General features: G+C 34.9%; 1 protein-coding gene across 1 annotated transcript in view; it reads left to right on the top strand.

Moving 5' to 3' along the window:
- The window catches only part of LOC101741480 (elongation of very long chain fatty acids protein 6), a 52,138-nt gene extending 35,206 nt beyond the window's left edge, over positions 1–16,932 (top strand). Inside the window, exons 3-4 of the mRNA XM_004924735.5 lie at positions 10,030–10,251; positions 12,348–16,932. Of these exons, the coding sequence (XP_004924792.1) occupies positions 10,030–10,251; positions 12,348–12,714 (589 nt within the window). The 3' untranslated portion in view covers positions 12,715–16,932. The remainder of the gene's footprint in view (positions 1–10,029; positions 10,252–12,347) is intronic.
- The last annotated feature ends 455 nt before the right edge of the window (positions 16,933–17,387 follow it).

The following is a 17,387-nucleotide window of genomic DNA, read 5'->3' as shown; positions in this document are numbered from 1 at the left end:
GTTCATAGTAAGTACTAAACAAAACACTAAAACAATTGTCCCAATGTTAATATTGTTTTTCTTAACCATATTTACCCAAACGAACCCAACATCCATCACGTTCTTAAATAAATAACACTTGTATTCTTTTAAAACACACACTCAAGTAAAGGATTATTGTGTGTAGTCTGTCTTGTGTCAATATTAATTAAGTAACTCGTGGAGTGACCGACGCGGTTCTCAAAGTTCAAAGTTTAAGGTTCAGATAGTGCATACAAACATTAAGATAAATGTGAATTTAATATAATATTTTAATTTTTAAATTCGTAGATCCGAAGCAATTTTTTTTATTACTGAGATGCGTGGACGAGCTCACAGCCCACCTGGTGTTAAGTGGTTACCGGAGTCCATAGACATCCACAACGTAAATGCGCCACCCATCTTGAGATATAAGTTTTAAGGTCTCAGTATAGTTACAACGGCTGCCTCACCCTTCAAACCGAAACGTATTACTGCTTCATGGCAGAAATAGGCGGGGTGGTGGTACCTACCCGTGCGGACTCACAAGAGGTCCTACCACCAGTAATTACGCAAATTATAATTTTGTGGGTTTGATTTTTATTACACGATTATTTCTTCACCGTGGAAGTCAATCGTGAACATCTGTTAAGTACGTATTTCATTAGAAAAATTGGTACCCGCCTGCGGGATTCGAACACCGGTGCATCGCTAGATACAAATGCACCGGACGTCTTATCCTTTAGGCCACGACGACTTCAAATTAGAAGCATTAGAGGTGTATGTAATAAAGTCGTTGTGGATTGAAAGATAAGATTCACTCTGTATTCATATCGCTATTCGCTATGTGAGTATACTGGTGCCAAATTCTGCAGACACATCAAAATTGTTCAAATAAAAACCGGCCTTAACATGAGCTTACGGACGACTTCCATGATGAAGGAATAACATGTATTCTCGACACATATGTAACGTCATTATAAATTAGATTGTAAATTTAGCGAAGGCCACGACCCTTTTATAAATGAAATTGTTGATTAATGCTCCATATACATAAATTATGCTCCATAAATCACAATTTAGATCTTTGAAAAATTATAATCTTATACTTTACTTATCCCACTTAAGTTATTACAAATTGGCAACCCTAACAATTTTTTTTCTTCCTACCTATGCTGATAGCCTTGAGAGGTTATTTCAGCTTCTCCTTGACGTGTAGGTGAGCTCACGGCGCTCAAACCGGAGTGTTGCTGACATTGACCCTAGCAAAACCAGTGCTTCGCAGAATCTACGACCGGATCGGAAACGCGACCCACTGAGAAGATCCGGTGAGAAACTCAGTGGGCTGCCTAACAATGTCATATTTAATTAAGCACAAGGATAGTCCATTTTATGTAGGCTATACTCGGATAGCTATATAGGCTACATAGCGGATATACTCATAGAATAAAACCCAGTGTACTGGAAACGCTTCGGACAACCGCCAGATCTAAAAGCGCAACGCCAGGGAAGCAATCCTTGAAAACATCGGGGACCAATGATCAGCACAACCACGACCGCTCTGACAAGAGTACCCGACTGAGAAGAACAAGAATAAAAAAGGTCTTTAAACATAGTGACGTTTGGATATGGTAATCCGACGAACCAATATCCGGCATTACGAAATACGGTTCTGACTACATTAATGGCTAAACCCATAAAATTGGCAGATGTAGGTACGTCAGATATGTATTTCTTTGCACCACCTTTGTTATCAAGGTTATTACCAAAATAGTCATCTGGTTTCTCTTGAGTTACTTATTCTAGTTCTCGTATCGGGAAATCAAGGTCGGATATAGTATATACATATATGTATATTCTAAACGGACATTCGTGCATTACGCAATACGCTGTCCGAGAAAAAAAAATTACGAACATAAAATTCTTATTTTGCAATCCGAAAATGACTCAATATTGAAATTGAATCAGCTGTTAAGTTTCAAAGGGGTCCTAACAATAGCTACCATAAATTCGACTTCTTCTGTTCATTTATTCGATTTCCGAATAATCCGTTATCGATTCAGACTATTTCAAACGATTAAAATTTCGAGACGGTCACGGTCAATGCTAAACTTAGAATCGAATGCATGATTTCGTTTGTAATTTATCTAGGAATAACATTTTTCTCGCGTTCTATTATGTGATTTAACTAGCGACCCGCCCTCGCTTCGCTTCGGAAACTAATTTATTATTGATTTCTCCAGTATTTAATTGATGTTATTATACATATAAACCTTCCTCTTCAATCACTCTATCTATTAAAAAAAAACGCATCAAAATCCGTTGCGTAGTTTTAAAGATTTAAGCATACATAGGGATATAGGGACAGAGAAAGCGACTTTGTTTTATACTATGTAGTGATATTTAAGTTATAAGTTATGTTATAATATTTATACAAGAATAAGCAAATTTAATGACGCTATCTAAACTGATAATAGAAGACCAGCTATCCATACATTACATATAATATCAATTAGTATTTAGATGGTTTTGATTCATTTAATACAGTCTTTCCCAAAGTGGGCCATAACACAGGGGGGCTGTGGGCGCTGCAGGCCTAAAGGGGGGCGGTAACAGATCCAGAAAAAAATGAGAGCGTTGTGCAGAAGCTTGGGAGGCGATTTGTAACTTCTAAGAGGACTCTTAGGCACCGACTAAACTCACTAGTGGTTTTTAGGTATGTGAAAAAATGGGGGCGCTAAAAAATAATTTATTCTCAAAGTGGGCAGTAGACAAAATATATTTGGGAGTCCCTGATTTAATACAACCCATTTTTCGTATTAAAATTTCTAAATTATGCAAGTTCATTTTTTATTAAATAAACACCATGTGAACACAGCGACAGTAGGCAGCGGCTTGGTTCTGTCCCTGGCATTGCTGACGTTCATATGCGACGGTAACCACTCACCATCAGGTGGGCCGTATCCTCGTCTGCCTACACGGGCAATAAAAAAAACATGTATAATGCTGACTTAGAAAAAAATTTAGTTACAATAAGATTACCTACACGGAGTGCCCCAGAAACTTTAATTAAAAAAAAAAACCTATGCGCACGCGCTTAATATATCTATCTATCTATCTATGTATATAAAAACGAATTGCTGTTCGTTAGTCTCGCTAAAACTCGAGAACGGCTGGACCGATTTGGTTAATTTTGGTCTTAAATTATTTGTGGAAGTCCAGGGAAGGTTTAAAAGGTAGATAAATATTAATATGCTCGGAATTAAATAAAAATAACCATTTTGTTTTACCTTTGATGTGTACCCCGTCGGACGGATTCCTTGTGTTTGTTTCAAGTTTATTTTATACAAAAGTTTAGGACTTTTATTTATCGATTGAGGCACTACGAAGTCTGCCGGGTCAGCTAGTTAGTTATAATTTTTGAGGTTAATTCATTTATTTACCATTTCAACATTAACAGATTTAATTACTTATTGATGTATGATGTTATTCAAAAGTACTTATCAACATACTTTAAAATTTTGATAAAACAACCTTACCATGAAATATAATAAACCAATGAACTAAAATTATCTGTTACGTCGGTTTGTTACACGCAATAAATACTGATCTGTTTTCCCAAACACGCCAAAAAGAAGTTGAAGTAGGTAAGTAAAGAGTATGAAAGAATAAAAATCAAATTTTGCATTTTCCACTCCCGATGTACGATTTATTATGAGGAAGCTCATTAATAACAACATAATATAAGTTACTTCTCGTTAAATTTTTTTTGTATTAGGAATACTAGAAATAAACACGAGACAGGAGTCTCAAGCTCACTGAGTTTCTCGCCGGATCTTCTCAGTGGGTCGCGATTCCGATCCCGTGGTAGATTTAGCGAAGAACGGATCTCGCTAGGGCAAATATTAGCAGTCTCCCAGGCTGAGCCCAGTGAGCTCACCTAGAGGTTCGGTGAAGCGACTAGGCGACGGTAACCACTCACCATCAGGTGGGCCGTATGCACGTCTGCCTACAAAGGCAATAAAAAAAAAAGCTATCATAGCCCCTCGAGGTAACTAGCAAAATAAAATTATGCAATTAATATATATATTATATAATTAAAAGCAAGCATATGAGATAATAGCAAGCATATTGATATAATAAATATATACTTTTAAAATATATGGATTTAGTTGCAATGCTTCAACGTAATACGTACAAAGCACGACCAGTAATAAATTCAAATTTGATTTGTAAATAAATAAAGACTGGTGTCTACAATAGTCTACATACGCTGTGTAACCTTATATTTCATACGTGTTAAGATCATAAATTATTCAGTTCGAAAGTTGAATACAAAAAAACTAATTTGAATGTTTTGCTTATATTGCGCTGTTTTGTCAGGTGGCGGCATTCACATTGTTATGTCATCCACTTAACACCGGATGGGCCGTACACCTGTTTAAAGAAACTATAAGAAATTAGAAACACAAATTGATATATTTTTCAAGCTTTTCATAAAGCAGTAAAGTTGCTTGGGAGTGACCACTTTAAACTATAAAACTGCGTAATGTAACTCTTACGCATTGTTAACGTTTTTGCTTGAGGTGTTTTAGAAAGAGCTTTCTATTCTGTTCTATTTAACACTAAAGAATACGTTTTTTTTACTTAGCCATTGTCGGCATTTCGAATTACCGAAATATCTCAAGAGAGTTAATTATCGGAATGTCTTTCACAAATATGTAAAGTTTTGTATTGCGTCAGAACCGGCTCGCGGTCACTGGTACAAAACTCATTTAGCAATAGAAAGTGTTAAGATTGTGTAACACGAGAAATTATGCGTTCGCCACGATACTTCTCGTACGCGGACCGAGTAATGGTTTCTGATCGACCCATTCAACCAACCATCTGTCTGCCGCAAACGCGTTCTGTTGAAGGCTTTTTCATAACCGGCTCGTGATCTGATAAATACGTGGAAATTAAAAGTGTCGAAATGGAATATTTTTAAGGTGGGATCGTGGTGAACGTGATTTGAAAAGTTTTCCATAGAACTGTCTTGCAGCCGCCGACCTTGAGCCATCGGGTGATTAGCGGCCGAAAGTCCCAATTTCATTGGAACGATGATATAATGAATACGAATAAAAGCTAGATTCAGAGCGAAGGATATTTATTTCTTGATGTACAACACTTGCACGTAAGACTAGAATTTTTGTGCAACTATAAGTAACTACTTTAAAATCTTTACGCAAACTGAATTCTCACATGAGCTACGTCACATATTAAGATTTTTTAGTTTTATGTGTGACAGATTTTAAAATGTTTCTCCCTGAATTCTTATCTCAATCATTGGATGCTTTTTTTATTTATATCGCAACGTAAGAAATTATTTTATTAGATTTTAAAAAAAAAGAGGTATAATATATAAATATAAATTTTTTTTCCCCTACTAATGCAATCATCCACCAATCTACGCAAATTTATAAGTTTTGCGCGTAAATTAAGATCGTGACCACGCGTCAGGTGCGTTGTTTCAAAATATACCTACCCAATAATTGTTAAAAACAAAATACAAATTGCTTACACGAGTGTTACTGTACGCATTGCACACTACTCAGATTCGTTCTCAAATAAATATGCCAATCATCCAATAAGTAAATAGGTATAATAAACATAATAAAACATTTATTAACATAATTGAATTTATGAGTTATAATATTTAAAATGAACAAAAACACATAAAAGTAAGATAAAAAAAAAACATACACATGTGTAACTAATTAACCACACAATAATATGCAGTAGTGACGAAACGAATTTTATTGACGTTTAAGTTTCAAGTTCAAGTACTAGTTTATTAACTCGATACAAGTATTAAAACAGCTGTCGTATATCTCATACCCAACTGTTATAAAGAAAATTTGTAAGACTTAAAGAATACTATTTAAAAGAGTCAACAAAACTGAGATATGTATCTGCTATCTGACCACGGTACCCTTAAAATGAAAATAAATTCTGCTTAAATATGAGCTACGATTACCGTATTAGTAATAACAAAAATAGTTCTATTGGTGGCAGGGCGTCTTGTAGACAGCATGGGTAGGTATCACCGCCCTGCCAATTTGTCGGCCTCTATGACACTTTCTGTTCTGGTTTGAAGGATCGAATAGCTACAATATAATTGAGATTTGAGACTTCGAACTCTTGTCCTAAATGTCAGTGGCGCCATTCGCGTTATGGTGATTTTTATAAAATACAAAACACTCTATTGCACTTATGTACACCATTATAACGACAATATACACAAAAAGTCAATGAGGAAAATTAAACGTTTAACTGGATATGCAATTTCGAAAAGGGCACATCTCTGAAAATGTAAAATGTTCAGGAAATGAAAAAAAACTGATTATTTTCTAAAGAAGTGTAAAATTTAAAATATTAACTTTTGAGATATGTTTTAGTGTTAATTAGCAATTAAAATTTACTGGAATTATTATAAAATAGGTGTAGATAAGCCTCAAAACTACATGTATATGAAAAAACGTATTTGACAAGTATGCGACATGTGCCCTTTTCGAAATTACATATTCAACTAAATTAAAATGGACTGACTTGTCGTTAAGTTATCTTCCAGTTAACGTTTAGATGGAGATTACTTAGAAATTGGAGAAGTTGGCGTAATCTATGGACATAATTAAAATACTCACATGTGCTCCGGTAGAAGATTAACACCATGTGGTCTGTGAGTTCTTTGATCCATCATTTATTTGTTCCCAAAATAACACTGCAATCAATTTTTTTCTCTACTTAATCACTGGTAGCCTAAGAGGCTATTCCAGCTTCTCGCGGACAGGTGAGCTCACGAGTTCAACCTGAGAGAATTTACGAACACTAGCCCTAGCAACAGCACTGCTTCGCAGGATATACCACCGGATTGGAATCGCGACCCGCTAAGAAGATCCGGCGAAACTCAGTGGGCTGTGTCTATGGGTTAGTTCACTCGTCGAACTCTTCGTCGTAATCGACGAGTTCGATGAGGATCCAATCAATATTGTTAGTACGTTGTATCTGTAAGCAAATCCCGATGAAAAGGCAATACTAAATAGAAGATCCAAACTGATAGTGTTTACATTGATTCTACCTAATGTAAATGCTAATTCGCTTATTTTCATCCCATTAAATATTTATTGCATGACCATCACATCTTCGGTATAAGGTTGAACACGATCGTACTTAAAGAGCCACTTACGATCATTAACCGCGCGATATAAACGTTAGTAGCGGACGTTGGATTCATTGAAAAAATAAATAAGAAAAAATATAATCTAAAGATGTGAATGTCAGAAATTTGAAACGCTTCTTTATAATATTTCCATTGCAAAGCATTTAAATATAATTGTCAAATAGGAGTCGGGCAGTAATTAAAAAGTGTAATTGATGTATTCTTTTGATATAAAGTATAGGTATTTAAAAACGTAAAACTAATTGTAGTTGATGTGTATATTGTTATGTTTTTCTTAGACACCCGTCTAAAGAGTTCCACGGCCTTTCTGGTAGTGTTAAGTGGTTATCGGAGCCCATAGACATCACCAATGTAAATGCCGCCAGCCACCTGAACTCTTAAGTCTCCATTCTAAAGCATAATGGCTGTTCAACCTCAAACCAAGAACGTATTATTTATTGCTTCGCCGCAGAAATCAGCAAACTGTGGAAAATACCCGTGCGACCTCAAAGACGCCCACCGGTAAAACCGATTGTTACGTGGTGTTTAATTAACAAAATTGTAAGTCCGTCCCTTCCTAGGCTCGTATGTTTTCTTTATTTTTTTTATTGCCTAAATGGGTGGATGAGCTCACAGCCCACCTGATGTTAAGTGGTTACTGGAGCCCATAGACATCTACAGCGTTAATGCGCCACCCACCTTGAGATATAAGGTATCAAGTATAGTTATAACGGCTGCCCCATCCTTCTAACCGAAACGCATTACTGCTTTACGGCAGAAATAGGCAGGGCGGTGGTACCTACCCGCGAGAATCACAAGAGGTACTACCACCAGTAATATCAGTATGCCAAAACCAGTATGTGTTTTCTGTATCCAATTACACACCCGAAAATTTTGATTGAATGTTAGAAATTTGGTTTATCTAATAATGATTGTCGAACATAAAACAAAATCTAATCTATCACTTCAATGTATCTTTTAATCTGTTCTAAAAACATGAATCACAGCGAATGATGTCATTTCAACTCTTGGCCTGTCTTGTCGATTATACATTCACGTATGACGTCACGCGTTCGTTTACGTAATAAAATAAAAACGAACATTAAATATTTTAAGCGTTTACCCAAAAATCGTGTATATAATAAATAAAAATTTCATTAAAACATTTTTATTAAAGCACATGTTAATTTTAGTCACTTTCTGTTGAGAAAGTTATCCCATTAAGATATAGAGATTAGAGTGTTTAAAAAATAATAATGCTCTTCAATTATGAACTGCTTACAAGTACATACAATGATAATGACAGTCAGCTGTCAGATAACCAACTTCAACTAAAAGTGACCTTTGGTCAATGTCGACCAAATGAAAAAGCTATTTCGATTTCCTTCATTAGAAAACTATATAACCAAATCGCTGCCTATAAATAAAGCATTTTCCTTGAACCTCGTTTAAAGAATGATTTACCGTAGTGCTGAGAATAGTCAATGAAGGACTTTTAGTATTTACAAACTTTTATGTTTTATTCAATTGGGCAGTAGAATCTCTTTTTTTTTATTGCTAGATGGGTGGTCGAGCTCACAGCCCACCTGGTGTTAAGTGATTACTTGAGCCCATAGACATCTACAACGTAAATGCGCCTTCCACCTTGAGATATAAGTTCTAAGGTCTCAATATAGTTACAACGGCTACCCCACCCTTCAAACCGAAACGCATTACTTACTTCACGGCAGAAATAGGCGGGGTGGTGGTACCTACCCGCGCGGACTCACAAGAGGACCTACCACGAGTAAACAACTCACAAGAGTCCTCCCTGTATTCAAGATAAAGACAGTTAAAGTTTTCCACAAAACGTCACGATAAAGGCATCCGTTATTACGCTATTCTGAACTGAAAGTTTGCTCATTCCCGATCCTGCGGACAGAATGGAAAGCAGTCGACGTCGCCCAAAACACGTCATCTCGGATCCTCCCGATCCACTAACGGTGCTTTTAGGTACTTCAAGCACCGGTCACCGTTCTCGTCGAACCCGTCGCTTGCGACGAAGGGCTCGACGAGTAAATTAACTCTCAGACACAGCCCACTGAGTTTCTCGCCGGATCTTCTCAGTGGGTCGCGTTTCCGATCCGGTGGTAGATTCTGCGAAGCACGGCTGTTGTTAGGGTTCGTGTTAGCATCGTCGTCAGGTTTGAGCCTCATGAGCTCACTTACTAGTTAAGGTTACGCTGAAATAGCCTCTCAAGGCTATCAGCTTAGGTAGGAAAAAAAAAAACTGAAAGTTCATATTTTTACATATCTCATATCTCTTCTAGCTCTGGCAGTAAAACGTTATGACACCAATTGAATAAATAATATTAGAAACGTAATTAATAATAATAAAATAATATTTTACTCGATGACTAATTAATTAATTACGTTCGTACTTTTAATTCGTTTTCGGTATCTAATATCATTAAAAAGTACATATATCCATTTCAGTAACCTTTCAGTACAAGTCTATGAAAATGTTCTTGATAGTTGTTAATAACACATATGAGCGCAACAAACAAACACATCCATTCTCGCATTTACAAATATTAGAATGGATAGCCAATGCCTAATAAAAATTTGAATTTAATCCCTACGTTGGTGATTTTAATCATTTTCATTCATGTTTTTGGATTCTAGACAGTAATTAATAGAAAATTACGTAAATTTATACCAAAATAAGACATGAAAAAAAGGGAAATATTTCGAAAATAACTAAAAAAGAAACACGTGACTATCGAATTAAAATAATTCATAACCGGCTGGTATATTTTTGAGTGTAATGAAAACGATATGTCTTCTTATTACAGTTTCATCGAGCAAGATAAAGTTTCCGGTTTCTGGACATGGATGTTCGTGCTATCGAAGCTTCCAGAACTCGGCGATACGGTTTTCATCGTCCTACGCAAGAAGCCGCTGATCTTCCTCCACTGGTACCACCACATCACGGTCCTGCTGTACACTTGGTATTCGTTCACTGAATACACATCGTCGGCGCGCTGGTTCGTCGTCATGAACTATTGTGTGCACAGGTGTGTGTTATATCAACTATATTTCTGATTTAATTACGTGATTTAGTTAGATTTATTTAATTGTCAATGTTTGTAGAGGTAATTGCGTTCGTAGCTCAGCATAGCGTCTCGTGCTTGCTTGAAGGTTGTTTTCGCAATTAATTTGTATATTTCATAAAGTATCATTATCATGATTAAGCACTGAGTTTCAAAATACATTTGAAAATTAAAGGCCATTGACACAAAAAAAAAATAGATCAGTAAATGATTCGTCCAATTTTATACATAACAATGAAACACATAATATACGCGTGTTATGTAGAATATTTTGATGTCTCGAATTATTACACTAGTGCAAGTTTTAGCAGTTTCGCACGTGTATATATTAACGGGGATTATGTCATTCGCTTCAATTGGATTGAATGCGTTTTGCAATCATCACGCGAATGTCGTCTTATACTATGATATATTGAGTCGAAATCTCCAGTCAACAAAAAACAAAAACAATTAATCAACAAATCAACAAAAAATATATCACATATATGTATTTTAAATGTAATTTAGCTTGAACGTGTCATACGCGTTTAAATTGATTAATTAAAATATTTGATTGTATCATTAAAAAAAATCATAAAATACAGGTTTAAAAAAATAAGCATACGTTTCCTACTCTTTCAAGCGTATTAACAAAATTGCTTATTTGCATTAATAAATTAATACATTTTGTACAATAATAAATTACATTAAAATGCGGTAATAATACGGTTTTAGGGTTCTGAGCCTCAAAATGAAATAAAAAAAATTATTGTTGTAGAATCACTTTGTCAATACGTCAAATTGAGTCAAATAAACTTACTATATAGCATCTCGTTACCGCTACGGTTTCCTCCCGTAGGGGGAGGGGTGAAATCGACTGGGAACTTCTTGAAAAGCTATAACACTCAAGCGTTGTTGCTTGCTTGACTCTGAGACGCACTAGGATGCGCCATCCGAAGAGCTCCTATGTAATACATACATAACCAGCTATATTGTTTTACTCGTGAAATTCGATGAGAGGCAAGGCTTGAAAAAATAAGTAAGGGGAAAAATTAATAGTGCTACATTATATTATATATAGGTAGTATTAGGTAACTTGCAGCCAGAACTCTCAGGACGATGGGCGTATTTACCCTATCTATAGTCAAAAGGCAATGGCGGCGCATGCTCCACCTCATAGCGCTTAGTTTTGTTTTGACTTAATGAGCAGGAAGTTGAAATAAAAAAAAAAAACCTAATTTACAAAACTCGTTTTGTCGTCAGATTGATTTAATATTTTAATATATTCAATCATTACCATTATTTCCATAACAGAACACTGCCGTATATTATTTTGCAATTAAAACGTTTTTATCCATTAAATCTTATAGGCCTAGTGCGCTAAATCTTAAAATACACCATTGCTTAGAACGCGAGTCTTACTTGCATTTGTATCCGGTTTATTTTTCTTATCCCTTAACGTTATATCTCATACTTTTAATTGATTTATAACGTACATATTTGATTTAAAATAGACAATTATTTTAATCGAAATGTAAGCATTTGTGAACGCATTTAGTATTTATGTAAAGTTTGTTAAATGCGTAAAAGAAATTTTTTCTATTTCGATAATTCAACGGTATAATGGTCTGAAATTGGAATGAATTCAAAACCCTTTTCATTGTAAAACATTGTAAAAGACTTCAGAAAAACGAAAATGTAGAAAGAACATCTGGAACCAGCTACCTCTATAAACTTTGCAGATTAACATATTTATATATACGTTAATTAATATTTAACAATTTTCGTTTATTTTGGTAACAAACAAGTTTATATATTACCCACGTATATTAAAGATTCCAATACAAACACGTGCTCACTTAGCAAATTAAGTCACTTAACCTAACCTGCCTATTTCTGCCATGAAGCAGTAATGCGTTTCTATATTTGAGACCCTTAGAACTTATATCTCAAGGTGGGTGGCGCATTTACGTTGTAGATGTCTATGGGCTCCAGTAACCACTTAACACCAGGTGGACTGTGAGCTCGTCCACACATCTATGCAATAAACAAAAACTAAATAAATTATTATGTGTTTGCAGCGTGATGTACTCGTACTACGCGCTCGTCAGTATGGGTAGGTACCCGCCGAAAGCCCTCGCCATGACCATCACCGTCCTCCAACTGACCCAGATGATCGTCGGCTGCGCGATCAACATCTGGGCGCACAACTACATGACGACCACTCCCTCGCACACGTGCCACATCAGCCAGATAAACATCAAGCTGTCGATGGCGATGTACTTCTCGTATTTCGTGCTTTTCGCTCAGTTCTTCTACAAAGCGTATCTGTCGCCGAAGAAAGGTAAGAAGGCCAAGGTGGAGCCCCCGAGTCCGACAAAACACGAGTCAATCAAGAATTACAACGGCTACCCGAGACAGAGGAACGGACTCGTGTCCACCCACTAGTCGCCTATAGTTGTGATTGCTAGTTTATTGTACAGGTTATGGCTGTTGTTAAGGTATTTGGCTTCGATTGGGGTCGGGATAAACCGATAAAAGTACCAAAAACATTGAAAACGAACAATTTAATGTAAGATAAAGTTTGAAGCGTCATTTTGAATAACAGAAATACATCGTAACGTCGCTGTCAAACCAAAATCTGCTATGTGCAAAAAACTTTTGAATTAACGAGTAAAAACATTTTCGTATAAAAATTTATATGAAGGTGAATTTTTAAGAACTATATCAAATGAAAGCTATAGATAAATATTAAGGTTATAGACACAACAGTTTCTTTATACGGTAGATAGGGCTGTGAACTATACGAAAAGGTCAAAAAGTGCACATAGCAGATTTTGGTTTGACAACTAAGATAAAGTTAAGTACAAGTAAATGGCTTCGATGAAGGCATTTAATAAGTCAGTTGAATAAATCGACCTCAGTCAAGTCAAGGCTCCTGGGGGCGCCGTCTGCAAGATACATTCCATGCTGCTACGTTCAGTTCGGCGGATCCGCAGCTTGTCGCTTTGAGCTGTAGCCCTCGGCCCACAAGCTTTTATATGGTCTCTGTGCCAACCACGATAGCATGTGTGTCACGAATTAATGAATTTACGGCGAACGTGTTAGTTTAAGTGTCGGTTTTGGACAACCCTACATTTCGCCAATCGTAGGGTATTCGTTCGTAATTTTTGATATTGCTTTCCGAATTAATAAGATTTTGAGCGGAACTGACAATTTTTTGTTTATCTATTATACTATACGAATTCACAATTCATTTAAAAAAATATTTTAGATTTGTTTTGGCAATTAACAGTAATATAGTCACACACACAAAACTCAATGCCGGAAGAATGAACCTGTATATAATCTACCGATTACTTTGTTGTTATTGTATTTGCTACTTAACCGTAGTAAAGAAAATAGTGGTTTTTTTTTAAATAATTTATTTGTAAAGTTTAATTTTAAACAGCGCTGTTTAAACTTATTCATTACGTTTTATCGAACCGAAGTGCAATTTGAACCGTTTTGATAGTTTACAATTAATTACTTAAACAAAAAATCAACTAAGTACAATTAATTGTAATTAAGTTTATGGATTAGTATTTTGATTGGAAGAAAATCTTGACTTCACTGTGGATCGATTAAAAAAATTTTGTTGTAGTTTCTCAAATTATTGTAAACCGTTTGTTTTGTACTTCTATTTGTAATTAATGAATAGGCGTTGTTATTGCTTGTCAAACAAGCGCATATAGTATGTTCGTAGTTGAATAAGCGATCGAATGAAATTGCAGTTTTATTTTTGAATCCTTTAAGCGCAAATTCGAAGAGCTCTCGCATTTACCACAGAACGTGTCTTTAGGACATTTTCATGTACAGAAACAAGAGTATATATATAGTAAATAAGTGCGAAGGTGTTTGAAATCAGGCTATATCAGGGTTGTAACGAAACTTTGCCGTTTACAAACAAACAAAAAAAAAAGCTTTTCAATTTATTTATTTTTCGATAAACAGAACTTAGCGAATTGAAATTGTTTAATAGGTACATCGGGCTTAGTGTGTCAGTCAACGTTGGCGCTAATATGGCTCGTTCATTGTTAGGGTAGTGAGCGAAACGAACATTAGCAATTAAAAAGAGGAAAGTTCAAAGTAGACTACGTTGTTGTACAGGCTAGTTGACTGGTGTTTTGTGTTTAGTGGTCTTACTTCGGTTTTCACGAGTCCGTAGTCTATGTAACGAAAACTAGTTTAATGAGACTCATCGGCCGCGAATTATTCGAAACATCGGAATCGATATCCTTGTCGACGGGTGAAAGGCTAGAAGTACGGATGGCTCTCGGCAGTCAGTCAGCTGTGTGCTTAGTGCGAATTTTTTAACATTCTCTATAGCGTCAAAGTTAACTCAAATTTGTATAGAGTATGAACAGCTTCCTTTCGTTTGCCGCTAAGGACGTTGTCCCAACTCCATACAAATTTGAGTTAACTTTTACGAAATGAGATGTAATTAAATAATGTCCCAATAAAAAATGGTGGGAATTTATTAAGACTGCTCGGGAGGTTTAGGAATAACCCTAGAAGTGAGATGCAGCGACTTGTTTAATTTCCTCACACTTATACACTTTCATAGATGCTATCTGACTTAAAACGTAAACCTACAATTTTTGTATTGCTGCATCATTCTTATATTTGTTGACTACGTATTCGTGAAACAATAAAAAATCAGTCAACTTGCCTATTGTCATAAAATATTAGAATTAAGAGGAATTTATCATAGAGATATTCCTTATTAGAAATAACTTAATACTATGAACGAATAGAATATAAAACTCGATAAAGTTTAAATGATCGTATCGATTTACACGCCTTTACATTACCTCACGTCTCAGATTTAATATAAAATGTACAGTTATTCAAAATGCTTTGAATTAAAGAGTAATAATTTAAGAAGTCTACTTTATAAAATTAATATTTCGGGGTGCGAAATGAAAAGTAAGTACAGTGTGCTCTAGAATAGTGATGTAGAACGAATAAAATTAAATCATGTAGCTTCCAACGTAACGCTTCGGAACATCGCCGCTAAGACATGCTAGGGCCGTCTGTGATTATAAGGCGGTTAATACATTGAGTATAGATACCAATAAATTAAAGATCATCGCCAATAATTCACTTAGCTCGGAGCCAAATTTGAAAAAAAAAATCAGGAAAGCCCCTGTTAACCTATAGCCCCTAAAACCTTTTATAATAAAAGTTCATGTTGGACGAATGTTACTAAAAACGTTTCAATCGATTTTAAATCGAATACTAGATGATATTCGATTGTCAATACAAATTTCAGATTTCATATTAAAATCACGTCTTTTCATCGATTCAATCAAACATAACCGTTAATTGAAAAATATCGATTATGTTATTCGAATTTGTAGCTAACCGAATATGCGATAGCACTATAATCGATTTATTTAATAGTTTTAGCAACTAACGAAAGCCCGAGTCGTAGATCAAGAAATGCAGGTACATGTAGTGAAAATAAGCTGATGTTGATTTTAGGATCAAGTTACGGAAATTTGAATGATTATAGAAACAAAAAAGCTTTTAATTTCATTGGTACTGAACACTAGAAAAAGGACATTTAGATAGTTTTTTGGGGAATGGGATTTTACATTAGATAAAACGGGATAAACTTATTTTAGCTACAAAAAGCTTTACATTAGAATTCATTGGGAGATTCGCGTAATAACATCAGAATTGTAGTGGAGAATTCTAGAATATGATAGACGTTTTTTAATAATATTTATTTGATTGTTTTGGTCTATCGTGTATTCATATTTTCTAATACATTTAATTTTCTACGTCATAGCATCGAATGTGTAAAATAACAGATGATTTACATTGGCTCCGTTAATAACAAATAACGCACTGTTTACACGTGTGCAGTGACATACCACACCTTACTAGCGTTTTTGGTTAGTCACCGGGTTAATGTAAATCTGCACTTATAATTCTATGCTTAGAATGAGATTGTTAATTTATTTATTTTTGTAATAATACGAAGTATTGTGTAACGGCCGTGTTCTATAAAAAATCTTATTTCGCTTCAATTAAATAAATACTTATTTTGTTGGGTAATTTATTTTGTATGTTCATTTCAAGGTTATTTCAAACAATATTTTGTATTGATTGTATAACAATCTTTGATTGTTCTGTTGGCTAACAATTGAGCTATGCCTCTCTGTATTTTGTCAACGAAAAGATGCCAAGAAACAAAAAACACGATTGCTTACATATTATTCGTATAGAAAAAGTCCTTTCAATAATGATAATAGGTGCAGTTGCTTACTTTAGTAAGCGACTATTACAATGCTGCATTTCAAAGATTATATTTTAAAATAAAACTTTTCATAGCGGTACTTACACATAGACAGTGCTACTTAAAATTTCAACCTGCATTTACAGCACGTTCATTGTGATACGCTGCATTAATTAAAATAGAGGTTTGGAGGTTCACAATTCAAGAGTTTAATTAGAACAGTGAGAATGATCAAATATATTTTTTATGAGATATGTGATTTCAATGCATGATTTTAGGGGAACACCTGTGCATTCTACTAGTAAATGACGTTAAAATTTGTGAATTATTTTAGCAACAATTGATTTTGTTTTCTGGGCAAATAAAGCGTTAATGTGTCATTTTTTCTTGTTTTATTTATAAACACTAACTATACTGTATTATTATACTATTTCTTAATACTCTACTCATTATTATTTTAAGGTTGAATTTGAATGAAACCTTTCGAGATGAAGAAATATATGCATTAAATTTGATTCTATGAAATTCCACTAGCTACCATGATTGATGATAGTCCATGTGGGACTTTGGTTATTTAAATACCTACCACCATTTGTAACTGTGTTGGAGATAACATTTAATTTAATTTAACTACACAAATTCTTTGCTTTTTAATGATTGGTTGACATTTAAAAAAAGGGAAGGATTTAAAAATACCTACGTCCATTTAGTAACATCTGCATTATGTATGTACCGGGAGTAAATAGCAATTAAGATATACGTTAATAAAGTGCCATATAGCGCACGTAGTGTTACGAAAAAAAAAAATGACCCGCCGGACTCAATTTAGGTTGAG

This window comes from Bombyx mori, chromosome 22 (assembly GCF_030269925.1).
Source record: "Bombyx mori chromosome 22, ASM3026992v2".
Lineage (NCBI taxonomy): Eukaryota > Metazoa > Arthropoda > Insecta > Lepidoptera > Bombycidae > Bombyx > Bombyx mori.
The sequence above is the reverse complement of the archived record's forward strand: the minus strand, read 5'-3'. Positions and strand labels throughout refer to the sequence as shown.